Source organism: Vidua macroura, chromosome 4 (genome assembly GCF_024509145.1).
Source record: "Vidua macroura isolate BioBank_ID:100142 chromosome 4, ASM2450914v1, whole genome shotgun sequence".
NCBI classification, from domain to species: Eukaryota; Metazoa; Chordata; class Aves; order Passeriformes; family Viduidae; genus Vidua; species Vidua macroura.
In genome coordinates, this window is record NC_071574.1 from 9,160,893 (window position 1) to 9,173,395 (window position 12,503).

The 12,503-nt window shown below is 38.8% G+C and overlaps 1 protein-coding gene across 4 annotated transcripts in view; it reads right to left on the reverse strand.

Moving 5' to 3' along the window:
* WDFY3 (WD repeat and FYVE domain containing 3) overlaps window positions 1-12,503 on the reverse strand; it is a 150,682-nt gene that overhangs the window by 24,919 nt on the left and 113,260 nt on the right. For 3 of the 4 annotated variants that reach the window (XM_053975347.1, XM_053975346.1, XM_053975344.1), the window contains 10 exons: window positions 11,729-11,964; window positions 10,338-10,472; window positions 9,059-9,238; window positions 6,842-7,075; window positions 5,392-5,491; window positions 4,586-4,746; window positions 3,808-4,037; window positions 2,842-2,951; window positions 1,809-1,991; window positions 750-907 (listed from right to left, as the gene is read on the reverse strand). In XM_053975347.1, the coding sequence (XP_053831322.1) occupies window positions 750-907; window positions 1,809-1,991; window positions 2,842-2,951; window positions 3,808-4,037; window positions 4,586-4,746; window positions 5,392-5,491; window positions 6,842-7,075; window positions 9,059-9,238; window positions 10,338-10,472; window positions 11,729-11,964 (1,727 nt within the window). The remainder of the gene's footprint in view (window positions 1-749; window positions 908-1,808; window positions 1,992-2,841; window positions 2,952-3,807; window positions 4,038-4,585; window positions 4,747-5,391; window positions 5,492-6,841; window positions 7,076-9,058; window positions 9,239-10,337; window positions 10,473-11,728; window positions 11,965-12,503) is intronic. The other variant, XM_053975345.1, reaches the window with a different exon arrangement.

Here is a 12,503-nt window from a genome sequence, read left to right on the forward strand (position 1 = left end):
ACTTGCTTATAAAGAATAGTTCCTTAAAATAAACATTTAGAACATTCCCAAACAGCCAAAGATTGGCACTGAGAAAGACTACTTTTCCCTTCTTCCTTTTAAGCAATATTTTGTGGATGATGCCTAGCTTGCTGGAAATCCTCAAGACATCCTTTGTCCCATGGTATCTCTGCTTTCACTGACTGCTTCCTGTCCTTATACAACCAGGAACAGTTCCTGTCAGCTCTTTGTTAAGTTCTTCCCTTTCCCTTTCATTATATACCTGCTCACCAGGAAAAGGACTGAGAGCACTGAGAATTCATTAATTTCTCAAAGCCACTGACTAATTTTCAGCTCAGAAAGAGAACTAGCAACATATTTTCCCACAAAACTTTCAAGTCCCTCTTTCCATCTTGAGGGCAGAATGGAAAAAAAACCAACATCTGTATCACAGCTTCCATTTCAGTGCAGTATTGCAAACTGAACTTAAGATGCAGACTATCACAGCCATATACCAGAAGCAGCTGAGCAGTCTCACCGACAATGAAAGGTTGACTCTTAGCTTAATATTACAGATATGCAGATGAACCTACTAAATTAGACACACAGAAGCAAGATGCCCAGTCTGGATAGTCAAAAAAGGGAAAGAAAACCAAGCACAAGATAATACTTCCCACACTGCAAGATACCCCACCTTGGGGTATTCACCACAAATCCTGAACATACATTGCTGGATTTTAGACTGCATGTTATTTCTTGACAGAAAATACCTGTGTAGAGAGGTTGTGTTTACTCAGCCCACTCTCCTTGCGGTTTCTCCTGGAACCAGTCAGTTTAGAGAGGCCAAATCCACTGCTGACTCTTGAAAGTTTGGACTGTGTGGTTGGAACCAAAGCCTCTCCTCTACTGATGCATTTTTTCTCATGAGCTGAAAAACAAAGTGTTGTGAGTACTTTTTAGAAGGTTTTTTTTCCCCTCTCCCCATTACACTTGTTTTTTTTTAGATAGAATGACCTTTTCTGTTGCTTCAAAAAAGGTGTAGCTGTACTCAAATGCTTTCTGCAAATATACTATACATACTAGAAACCTGAGCAAACATCAGCCAGGAATACACAGAAACACAAACATTGCAAAATAAGTATTCCAGGTTTCCAAATATGTTTTCTGCACATCCAGGTAAACTTCAATTACTTCAGAACGGTGAAATCATCAAATGAGTCACATCTATGGAATCGTAATTTCTGCTATCTAAACTCTTGCTAATTCAGTCAAGCATCAATTGATCTTTATTACATGGATGCAGAGCTAATTCTTCCGTAACTTGTTGTCCACCAGGATTCCCAGGTCCTTTTCCTGCAGAACTGCTTCCTATGCTGAACAGATTTCCCAGCCAAAGAATTAGTCATAGCATCACTGCTGCAAGAGAAGGACTGCTCAGCCACTGATTTCCCATCTCATCACCAGACCAACAGTTTGCAGGCTGCACCCAGACATACTCAAGAGGATCCCCCTGCCTGCCTGGCACATCGAATCCTGGGAATGGTAAAAGAGGTCATCACAATCCAAGGGTTCATGGGGAGGAGTTCAATGCCTCTACCATTGTAATCCACAATATGCCATTTGCTGACTAACAGAGGGCCCTGTGCACTGGAGTGTAAGAATATCCTGTTTATGGTCCAGTTTTTGAAGGATTCTATGTTACACAGTGTCAGTTTATAGAGTATTTACAGCTACAAAAAAGTTAAGCCTATATTAAAACATCCATTGCATACAGTTTATTCTGAGGAAATCCATCCTTCAGGACAGACAAATCCTCAGTCAGGACTTACCCAAATGATTTTGCCAACACTTTAAACTCGCTTCCTCAATGAAAGGTCTGGCAACAGTTATATCCACTTGGCCACGATCATTCACAGGTAGTGTCACTTTGAAAACTTCTTCCAAAACCTGTTTTTTACTGTGGATCAGCTCTGTCCACACTCTGTTTATGGCTTTTAAAAGAAGCTGGCGACCTGCATAAGTACAAGATCACAAAAAGCAAGCTCTCTACGGTGCTTGTAGAATTGGTATTTTTACAGTAGTTAAATTAATAATTTCTGTGATTACACTGTAGTTTCTCTTCCCCTTGCATGATGTGTGAAATGCCTTTGGCCAGTGCACCTTTTTTTGCCATTATGTATGCTATCAGAAAGTCTAACAATTAATTTTGGCAGTTTTCTCTCTGTGAATTTGAAACACTGGCTCTGATTAGTTTTGACTCATCTCCCACACCCTTCTATTAACAAAATGAGATTGCAAAAATCTTATAGGAGTCTGTGTCTGTAAATATATATATAATTCTATACATACGTTATGCTTCAGCATTTTTACATACAATGTGTGCCTAAGTACCTGTGTCAATACTAAATACACACATTTAAGAATCACTGAATACTTTCTTCCATAGCTAGTTCATAAATTTCCTTTGAGTGAAAGATTGTAAGCGTGCCACAAAATACCAACTGTATAGTTTATACCATATATTTCTTATCTTCAAATGAGCCACTTCTATTGCATTTAAAAGAGTGGATATAAAACTGTATTTCTAATTCTGGAGCATGTCCAGAAATCAATGAAGAGTTCTTACTGTTTTAACAAAACTTAATTTATCCTCAATCTGTCTATCTTGGTATTTCCAAGAGTCTTTTCATCTATTTTTTACATATTTTTTTACACACATAGCCCCGATGCCCCTCCAGAGAGTAACTGGGTAACACACACATACCACAAGACCCTGCCCCAAGTCACTGGGGTAAAAGATTAGTGATGACAATACAGAAGTGGCATTATGAGACATCTGTGGCTTTGTTAATCTCAGATTACCTTCACTGACATCTTGATTGTAGACTCCATCTGGTTCTATATCAGAGGGGATCATAATGTGCCAAGTTGTCATCCTGGCTTCTGCTTCCAATCCAAACCCATCAACATTGCTACAAACACACAATGGATTAACAACCACCAGAATAAAAAGACACAAAAACTCAAGCCAAGATAAAGCAGTTGACTTTGTATCAGATTCACAAAGATTAATACACACTACTACAGCAAAGCATCTTCACTTCTGTCCCTTTGAGTTGTGACCATTTGTGGTCACAAGCTGAAGTGAAGGTTTATGAAGAGATGATGCGCCACAGATACTCATGTCACTAGCAGAAGATGGTGATATTTGAAAAAACACAAAACAGAGGAGGCCAGAAATGGAGAACACTGGGGTTTGATGACTGTTACTAAGTATCTTTGGATGAAACATAAGTTGTGGATCTTCTTGGAAAGAACAAACGAAAATGCCAGGCTGGTATTTGCAGCAATGCAAGGAAAGTAGGTGTCTACAGCACTCGTCACAGACACCTGATTTAATGCACGACTGGCCTTACTCAATGCTATACAGAAGAAATACCAAGATATTGAACCTGTATGAAATGATTCAACAGACAGTAAATCCAGTGACAGAATCCTCTGACTACTAATTATCTAGCACCAGTGTTTCCTTTTATCTTTAAAACATTTTGATTTATAAAAGGTTAATAACAAAATAGTTGGATAAACACATTTGTCAGTATTTAAAATACCTCTGCAAAAGGAGGTAAAAATATTCTCTATTTCCAGGTTCTTCAAACCTGATTTTGTCTCAAAATGAATTTCTTAAGCTTGCTTGCAACTCACTGGCTGTAAAATTATAAATAGCCCTCCAAAATTTGCTGACTTATTTGCAAGGTGAGAAAAAAAGGGTCATTTTAGTACTCCCCTGCCCTGGCTGTGGAATGCACTTTTGCCTGAGATATTTACCTTCCCACATGCAGATTAATCAAGCAGTGAGCTAGGCAGCTGATGAACTCCTGATCATGATTTCCAGGTCCCAAAATTAAGTTCCTGTTCACAGTAAGGACCCTTAGGGAATCAAGGAGAGCCACTTGCTGAGGAACAGTTTTGTGCGCTCTTGAGAACTGATACAGGATGGTTCTGTTCAGGCAGTGATAAATGGCATCCAGTGAGAGTCCCTGAGATCTTCTTTTTGACTGATGGGAAGTAAAAAAAACATGATCAGAAGTAGCAGCAACTCATTCTGCTGGCATAAAATCTTCCCTTGAATTGACCCAAGTTCATTTTCCAAAACTGGCATTTTACTGTAAGTGTCAATTCCATTAATTTCAAGGACTGAAATGACATTAATGATTAAACACTTTGAATTTTAGCATCTATAAAGATGCTGCTGATTTCTAACAGTAAGTCTTCTAACAATTTCCAATAAAAGTGTGTGAGGAAGGTTCCCAAAAATGTCAAGGTAAATTTAGGGAGATTCTCAAAATTCATGTGAGGCATATTTTATTGTTTATTTTGGGGGGATTTCTAAAAAATAATGTGATCTGAGAGATCAATTGCTCTTCACAGAAAGATGTGCTAAGAAAGCTCAGTAAAGAGAGAGTGAGCCTGAGAAAGAAAAGCATAATTCTGTGCTGACCCAAACATGTATAACTAGCAGATTGTTTAGTGACATCACTCCATGCATTTCCACATAATCTACAAAAATGGTTTTTCAGGCAGGGTAATATAACAGCCCTGTTACCTGTGCAATGAGCTGGATTATGAAGTCCACAAGAAGCTTGGATTCTTTGTTGAACATGCCCTGCCAAAGCTTATCTACCACACGCTGTGTAAAATAAAACACATTGTTCACCAGCACTTGGTAGCTTCCTCCACTCGTTATAGGCAGAGATGCATCTTCACCTAGGTAATAAAAACCCCAAAGTTTTCTACATTTATTGAATAACCCCATCTGCATAAATACATTTACATTAGCTTATGCTTTCTAGACTTCCATAAAAGAGAAAGAGATTCAGTCAATGAAAGCTAAAACCTCAAGGCTTCCCTACAATAAGACTTTCCCTTCCATGTAAGCAACCACAGTTCTGGACTTTTATCTTTTAAAAAATTATTCTGGATTTTAAAAACTGATTCTGGATTTATTTTATGAATGCACTGTACCCACAGGAAGACAAATTACTGCTGTGGCAAGAAATGGGGTGCCTTACAAGGAAGTTTGAACAGAAATGCATACAGCCCCTCTCATGACACCTGGGATGGAGGTAGAGCAGCCCTGGGAAGTTCAGCAAGCCACCATGAAATGTGACTGGGCCCCTAAGCCATGTAGTTTTCGTGAATAACCTATTTTACAGCTTTGGCACAATCAAGGTAGGGAGGGAACATGCAAGCACATCAACACTATTTACACATCAAAGGAAAGGAAAGGGCAGGGGAAAAAAATTAAGATGATCAAGTTGCAACAAAAAAGAACACCAAAAAAGAAAAAGTCACAGAATCAAAAGTTGGTGTCCAAATCAATAGATTGATTATTAGACTTTGCTGTATTACCCAATAAAACATCAGCTGCAAGTAGGTGGTCCATCACTCCATCCAAAACATATGTCTGAAACTCCTTCTGCTGAGTTCGTGTTGATCTTTCAGGAGAAGCCTAAAAAAAGATATTAAAATAATATTAAGATAATTAATATCTATGAGCAAGAAAGAGGGAGAGGAAGGGTGTTCTACATGATTTCCTTTTCTCTCAGCTCCCATGAACTACAGTTTTTTTTTCTCTTAACATTCTGTCTCAAATAAAAAGTTTTTGCTTGATCAAAAAATCTAAGCATGCACATCAAGTATACACTGGCTGCATGCAGTCTTGCAGAGTAGGCATTCCTTTTTAAATCCAGGAAATTTATCTTCTGCCATAACAGGTACTGGAAAAGAACACATTCTGAAAAGATGCATGAAACTCTCCACTATAAATGTATGTTCAACCTGTGATTTCCTCAGTTGGCACAAGTCACCTCCTTCAGTAAACAAGGAGCAAATGGGACAGATCAAATGTTTAAGTTGCAGAGAGAGAAATAACAGTAAGTTTGGCAGTGTGTACCTACCAATTCTATTTATGCTAACGGGTGAATAAAGCTGACAAGTGATAACAACTTAAAAGAGCTGTGAAGAACTGCAGCCACTTGAACATGATCTCAAATATGCCTCCCAGTGTCTGTGGATAACTGACATCTTCTGACATTTTATTTGTTTTTGCTTTGTGACAGCAAAGGTGCCAACTGCCCCAGGAAATTTGTTAGGAAATATACAAGCATACAAGCATACAAGCATGGCTCAAAATTCCTGCAGCTTTCAAAAAAAATCACGGAGACTCAGCAACACATAAGGTGAGGTAACTAACAGGTAGATCAAGGTGACTGAGAAGTGATGTGAACATTTCAAAATGTACTGTGTCTAAAGGTGTAGGCAGTTAAATAGTAACTGAACTCCTCACCTCCTTGCCTCACCATTAGTAGGACAATGCTTTCTTCAAGTGTCATGAACTTCAGAAGTTGATTTACAGCAAGATAACACAGTTATTTTGTGAGGTTTTTTAGTATATGGCCTCATATGTCTTTATATCTAACTGACACCATCTATGGCACAATTTCTTTTTATTTAACACAAACAGAACAGAAACCCTAATTTCTGCAGGGGTTTTATATTTTCAACAAAGTCAATACAGATGTCATAGTTGGAAAGGTGTTTAACCACTGAATCATACTCCATACTTCTTATGCTGGTTTTCCAAGCCATTGAAGAAAGGTGAACAAGCTACTCTTTACGAAATGTTAGCGTTTCTTTTTTTTCCCCACTCTTATTTCATGACAATTCCACTGAATCTCAGGTCATAACTAGCCTAACTTTGTAAGGTAATAGAACAAAAAACATTTTAGGAAAATAAGGTGTCACAACTAAGCTCAAATAACAAAAACAAACCAAAACACAAATCACAAAGAAACTCTACCTCTAGCAGAAGATCTACCAGTGGAGTCTGTTTGCTGGCTGGTGTGAGACACAGGTTATCAATGATCATCACACGCATGAAGTCAAACACAAACTTCTTGGCAGGGTGGTTGGTCAGGTAGGTCTTGGTGCCCACATTGCAATATTCTGATTGGCTCCTGTTCATGCCAGAATCAGCTGCAAAGGCTTTAAACTCTTCAGCTGGGGACCCAACTTCATCATCGAGATCAGTGACCTGTAAAAACCAGCATGTTAAAACTGTAGAGATCAGTTTTAATGGCAGTTTATTCACTTCTCTATTCTTTGCTTGTCTTTCTAATGGTATTTCACTTCACATTTTGCTTCTTAAGAAGCCTTTTTAGAAAATTATGATGTTCAGAATCAGTTCCCCAGTATGAAAACATCCAGTTTTGAATTCCCAAGGCAAATGATGATCTGGCATGAGTTACATTTCATGCTCCCTGACCAACAGAATTGGGTGATTTCTAGATACTTGGCAAAAATAAATGTTCTCATTAAAAAAAAAAAAAAAAAAAAGAAAAAGAAAATTTTGGAAAAAGTTATTAACTAAAGCAGTTAAAATAAAATCAAGACAGAAGCCAACTAAAAAAGGCCATCAAGCTTACATAACATAAAACAAAAAAGGAACTGAGCCTTTTTTTTTTCTTTTAATACAATACCTTCATCAGAGTGCAGTTATGGGTAAGCCGGTTTCCCAAAAATCTCTAAAAGAAGAAGAAAAAAAAAAGGGTCTCCACAGCTTTCCCATTTCTGATGAACAGAAACCTTGAAAGGCTAGCTCTTAAAGAGGACTGTAACAAAAGCACAAACAGTAATGAAAGCTGTCAAATCCAGAAGACTGACTCTTTCTATGCAACTCCCTTCTTTAAAGGAAAGAGGAGACAATATGATTTCCCTCAACAGGCTTCTTGCATCGCCAGCTTACATGTCAAGTAACCAAATGTTTTGAGCATTTGGTCTGCTTTAGCAGGAGAGTGTTTTCAAGAAATTAAGAGAAACCCAAATACATATTCTTTCTATTTTAACAGCAATCTCAGAAAAGCTGAAAGATCTTGTAAAAAGTTAAGAATCTTCTTTCAAAGCTGAATTTAGATTACAATGTTTTGTTGCAGAAATCTGGCTGTGATTCAGCTATTTCACCAAGCACTGATTAGTGCTACACATCTGGGCAAACAGAAACACTGGAGCAGCAAACCAATTTGGAGTGAGGAGCACCCTCAAAAAGCAAAGAGCTCAAGTTGCCAGGCAGCTACACAGAATTTCAAGGGTTCTGGTAGTTAAAGCCTGCTTAGAGACACAAGGCTCCTCTAAAAACTCTGTACAAGTGAATGCCAAATCAGCATTACCGGTTTGTAAGAGGAACTTTTTTTTTTTTGAGAGAGAAAACTCCTAGAATCTACTTTAAATGCAAGTTTAACAAAACAGCAAAAACTCCATGTCTTTATGAGAGACTCACCAGCAGGCACTGTTAAAAATTGGTCTCCCACTTTTATTGACAACAAAACAATAGCATACCACAAGTTATTATTTCCTGAAGTTTTTTATAATAGTCTCCATAGTTTTAGCATTTGGCAACCTCTAGACTAATTATCCTTCCATGTTCTTAATAAAATTACTTTTAGATGTTGGCTAACAATATCTGTTTTTTTGCTTTCCATTCATATTCTAGAAATAGTATCATTTGCAAATGACACTAGGCTCAAAGAAAACTTTAGCCAGCAATGCAAGCAAAGTTGAATTCCCACCCTCTCTTGGCTTGAACTCAGTAGTTTCAGGAAATACAAGAACACTGTTTTGCAGTTAAGCCACAAAAACAGAAATATGAATGGGAATGGGAAGCGTGAGGAAAAAGAGGTTTTAGGGTTCATCACATCCTCCATAGCAGAGGGCTGACAGTCTCTTTTGCTTGTGTAAATTTGAGCTAGCATTTGTCATACCATTGAAAATAATGTCCACTAGAAAACAAGCAAACTGTCTATTGCCTCTAAAATGCTGCTTCTGATGTCCCTGCACAACAACTGCCCTGCAGTTTAACATATTCTTCTCTCAGTTCCACAACCCAAGTACAAAACATCCAGCTAAATCCTGATGATGACTTCTTGTGTAGTTCTGATGATGACCTCTTGGTATGACTGGCAAATCCTCAAAAGTAATACTCATGTGAAAAATTGAACAGGCAAGCAGCTGGATTTCCTACCATCTCAGAGTATGGTCGGATGTTGAAAGGAAACACTGTTGCTGCCAGCGCACACAGGAACTCTGGACTCATCCACAAGGAAATGAGGTCGGGTACATTGTGATACAAATACCGAAAGAACTGCATCAGGGTGACTGGATATTCCCGAAGCCAAGAGCCTTCTTCCTCTGACTGCCAGGGCTGGGTTGAGAAACAAACACCAGATTAGCACAGACAGCACTAATTGAATACTTACTTCAGAAAGGAAGAGCACACTTTCAAGCACGCCTCAAACAGGAGACCAACTGCATTTTACAGCACATCGTTGACCGTAAGCTAAAATGTGTGCCCTATCATGTAATGACTCAGAAATACTGGCAAACATGACCAGACTGAAGCCAACCCAAAATGTGATGGCACAGTTGAACACACCTGGTGATAGCACACAAGACACAGCACATGTCTCTAAGCATGTCTGAAGTGTATCCAAATAGGTGAGGACCAAACACAATGATTGGTCGCCAGCAGAGAGACAGAACATGTGACAACACGAATGGGTACTGCAGCAGGTACACTTGTCCAAAAGATGCTTCTGGACATGTTACCTTGGGAGAAACATGCAAACAGTAGAGCATATCACATACACATGATGATCCAACACGTGACAACCAAACAGGTGCTGCTTTTCAAGCACTTGAGGAGGCAATTTTCAGCAGATAACACATTCTGGCTTCAAGGAAATACATAATTTTCCCACTGAGAAACAAACTTTCCCTACTCTTGATTCAAAGATTGAAAAGATGAGAAGATGACACATTTCTCTGGCAGTATATTAATTTCCTCTGGCATGGGGCTATTCATAGTCAGGGACTTCTCCGTATGGGGAAGGTTCATGAATGAAATCTGTAACTCACATTGCTCTGAGCAGATGGGATACAGAGTCTCAAACATTCTCCCATGATGTTAATCGGGAAAGAAATTGAATTATCTCTGCCAAGGACATTGTATCCTTCTGCTTTCTTGTTTTGTTTTAACTGCAGCTAAACAGAAAGCCCAGCCTTTTTGTGGAAAAGCAGTGATAATTTTGTGGCTACTAATATTTCTACAGATACTGGGTAAAAAGTAACATCGAAAAACCCAAGAAAATTACACTTTCCACCCAAGTATTAAGAGACTAACTCACTGCCAATTTTGTCATGATACTAACAAAACCTCGACCTTTCTAATTTGGCTTCGAACCATGTGGAAAACTTGAACAACACAGTTGTTCTGAAATACAAGCAAAATTTCTGATGCTTACAGAATTCAGCATGCTCCTCAGCATTCCCAGTAACAAGAAGGCAGCTTCTGTGCAAACACTGTGTATTGAGGAGGTAACAGTGCCACAGGAGGCAGGAACTCCAAATATGAATGTCCAAATGGAATCTAAATCAAACTGCAAGAGGGCAAAGAGAAGACATTAAATAATCCCTTTCTCCTGTGCAATTGTATATTGCCTTTTACTACAGATACAATATACTCATTTTGCAGTAGATAAAAAATTAGTTGTTTTAAATCCTCCAAACTTCATCACCAAACGTCATTTGAAGGTCACATGTCACTGAAGAAAGTTTCTTTTAACCATGAGCTAATAAAACTGCAACTCTCATCTTCTTACTTTCTTCTCACTTCTCATAAAGTATGTAAATGTTTTGAAACAAAAGAATTGTCAGCACATGTGCCACACAATCATCTTAACTCACTCACATCTAGCAGTAAAACCCACATGGTATCCCATAGGAAATTAAAAAAAAAAACCAACAAACAAACCAAGTTGCATTTTCTAGCAAGTCTAAATAATTAAATTCATTAAAAAAAAAAAGGGACCAAGTGTCCACCTCTAGCATTAAGATAGCTACTAAGTAGTTGAATTTAGTTTCAGTTTAACAGTGTCATACTTCAATGCTTCAGTAGGCAGAGGAGTGAGTTTCATGCCTCTACCTCATGCTAGCAGTCCTGAATGTGCTGTCAAGTATTCCTCTTGAGAAAGAAGGCAGGCACCTTCTGGTTTGAAAGTTTTACGTTTCAAGTCTCACTGACAAATAATGTCAGCACTGCACCCATTCTAAATAGGCACCCTGTCTATCTGGAGTGTGTGTGGCTTTTCTTCATAAAGCACTACCCTGGGGTTTCCTAGGACTGTTATAGGTCATATATTATCTACTCATTTACTTCAAAAAAGCCCAAAATAACCTGTTCAATATAAGAACAACCAGCATTTTTCAGCAACAACTGAGTTGTCTCCCTATAAAACCACAGAGACTTTCTGAAATAAAAGCAACCTTGTTTTGCCTGTAACCCATGAGCTCTCTTTAACACAGCAACTGCCCACTCCTTAAACAAAAAACCACAAAAAACCCACCTCACAACCAAAGAAAGCAAGCAAAAGATTATGTTCCCTTCAATGCCCACAGCATGCCAGCTTGAACTAGGGATCTACTTCTCATTTGACCCCAAAATGGACTAGAGTGACACCAGTGACTACTAAGCCACAGCAAGCTGGCTTCTACATAGTCCCAACCCAAAGGGCTCAGCACTAAACACCACATCATGACTGTGAGTCAGCTGCAGAGAAGGAGAGGGGCTGGTTAATTCATTATTTTCTTTCATGACAGACAGAATGGCATTCACATCTTATTGGATAATCCCTACCTTGGCACCCTGATTACACTGGCTGCTGATGACAGGTGCACTGACCTGCAGGTTTTCAGGCAGTTCAGTGACTGGCTGCTGCAGGAAAAGGGCCATGAGGAGGAAATAGAGTGCAGGCACATTAGTGTGCTTTGGGAGAAGGGATTGCAGAACAGGGAAGCCTGGGAAGTGACAAGCATCCCGGTTTATCTCCCGCACTGTCGATCTGCCACCAGCACTCCGGCCAACATTGAACCCTACGAGAGAAAACAAGACACAAAGCCAACAACATTAAGAGGGAATTACCTGTGAGGACCCTTCTTGCTCACCTAGTGAAATCAAAAGGGTACCTCCTCAGAAACTAAAATGCTGTACCAAACAAACGTGCACATACAGACTATCACACAATACCATTCTGCTTCAGATGGCTCTATTTTTGTTTTAAACAATTAAAAAGTAAAGGAAATTACTGCTTTCCAGTAGCACATAGATTACACTGTTCCATACAGAGTGCTTAATATAACTGCTTACACACACACACACATCCATTTTCTGGTTGTGACCATCATTTCTGACTTTTAAAACACCCAGGTTTCTGAAAATAGGTATTTTGCTGGCTGAGAATGAAGTATCACCAGTCACAGATTTATATAATGAAGCAGCAACCTATGGTCCATTTAAGTCAATGGGCAGCTAATTTGTCTCCAGAGGTCTCAAAGGCATCTTACTTCAGATATTTTGTTAATGATTAATCAGCTGGTATTAAGCACTAAACACTCTTATTTTATTTAAGTTC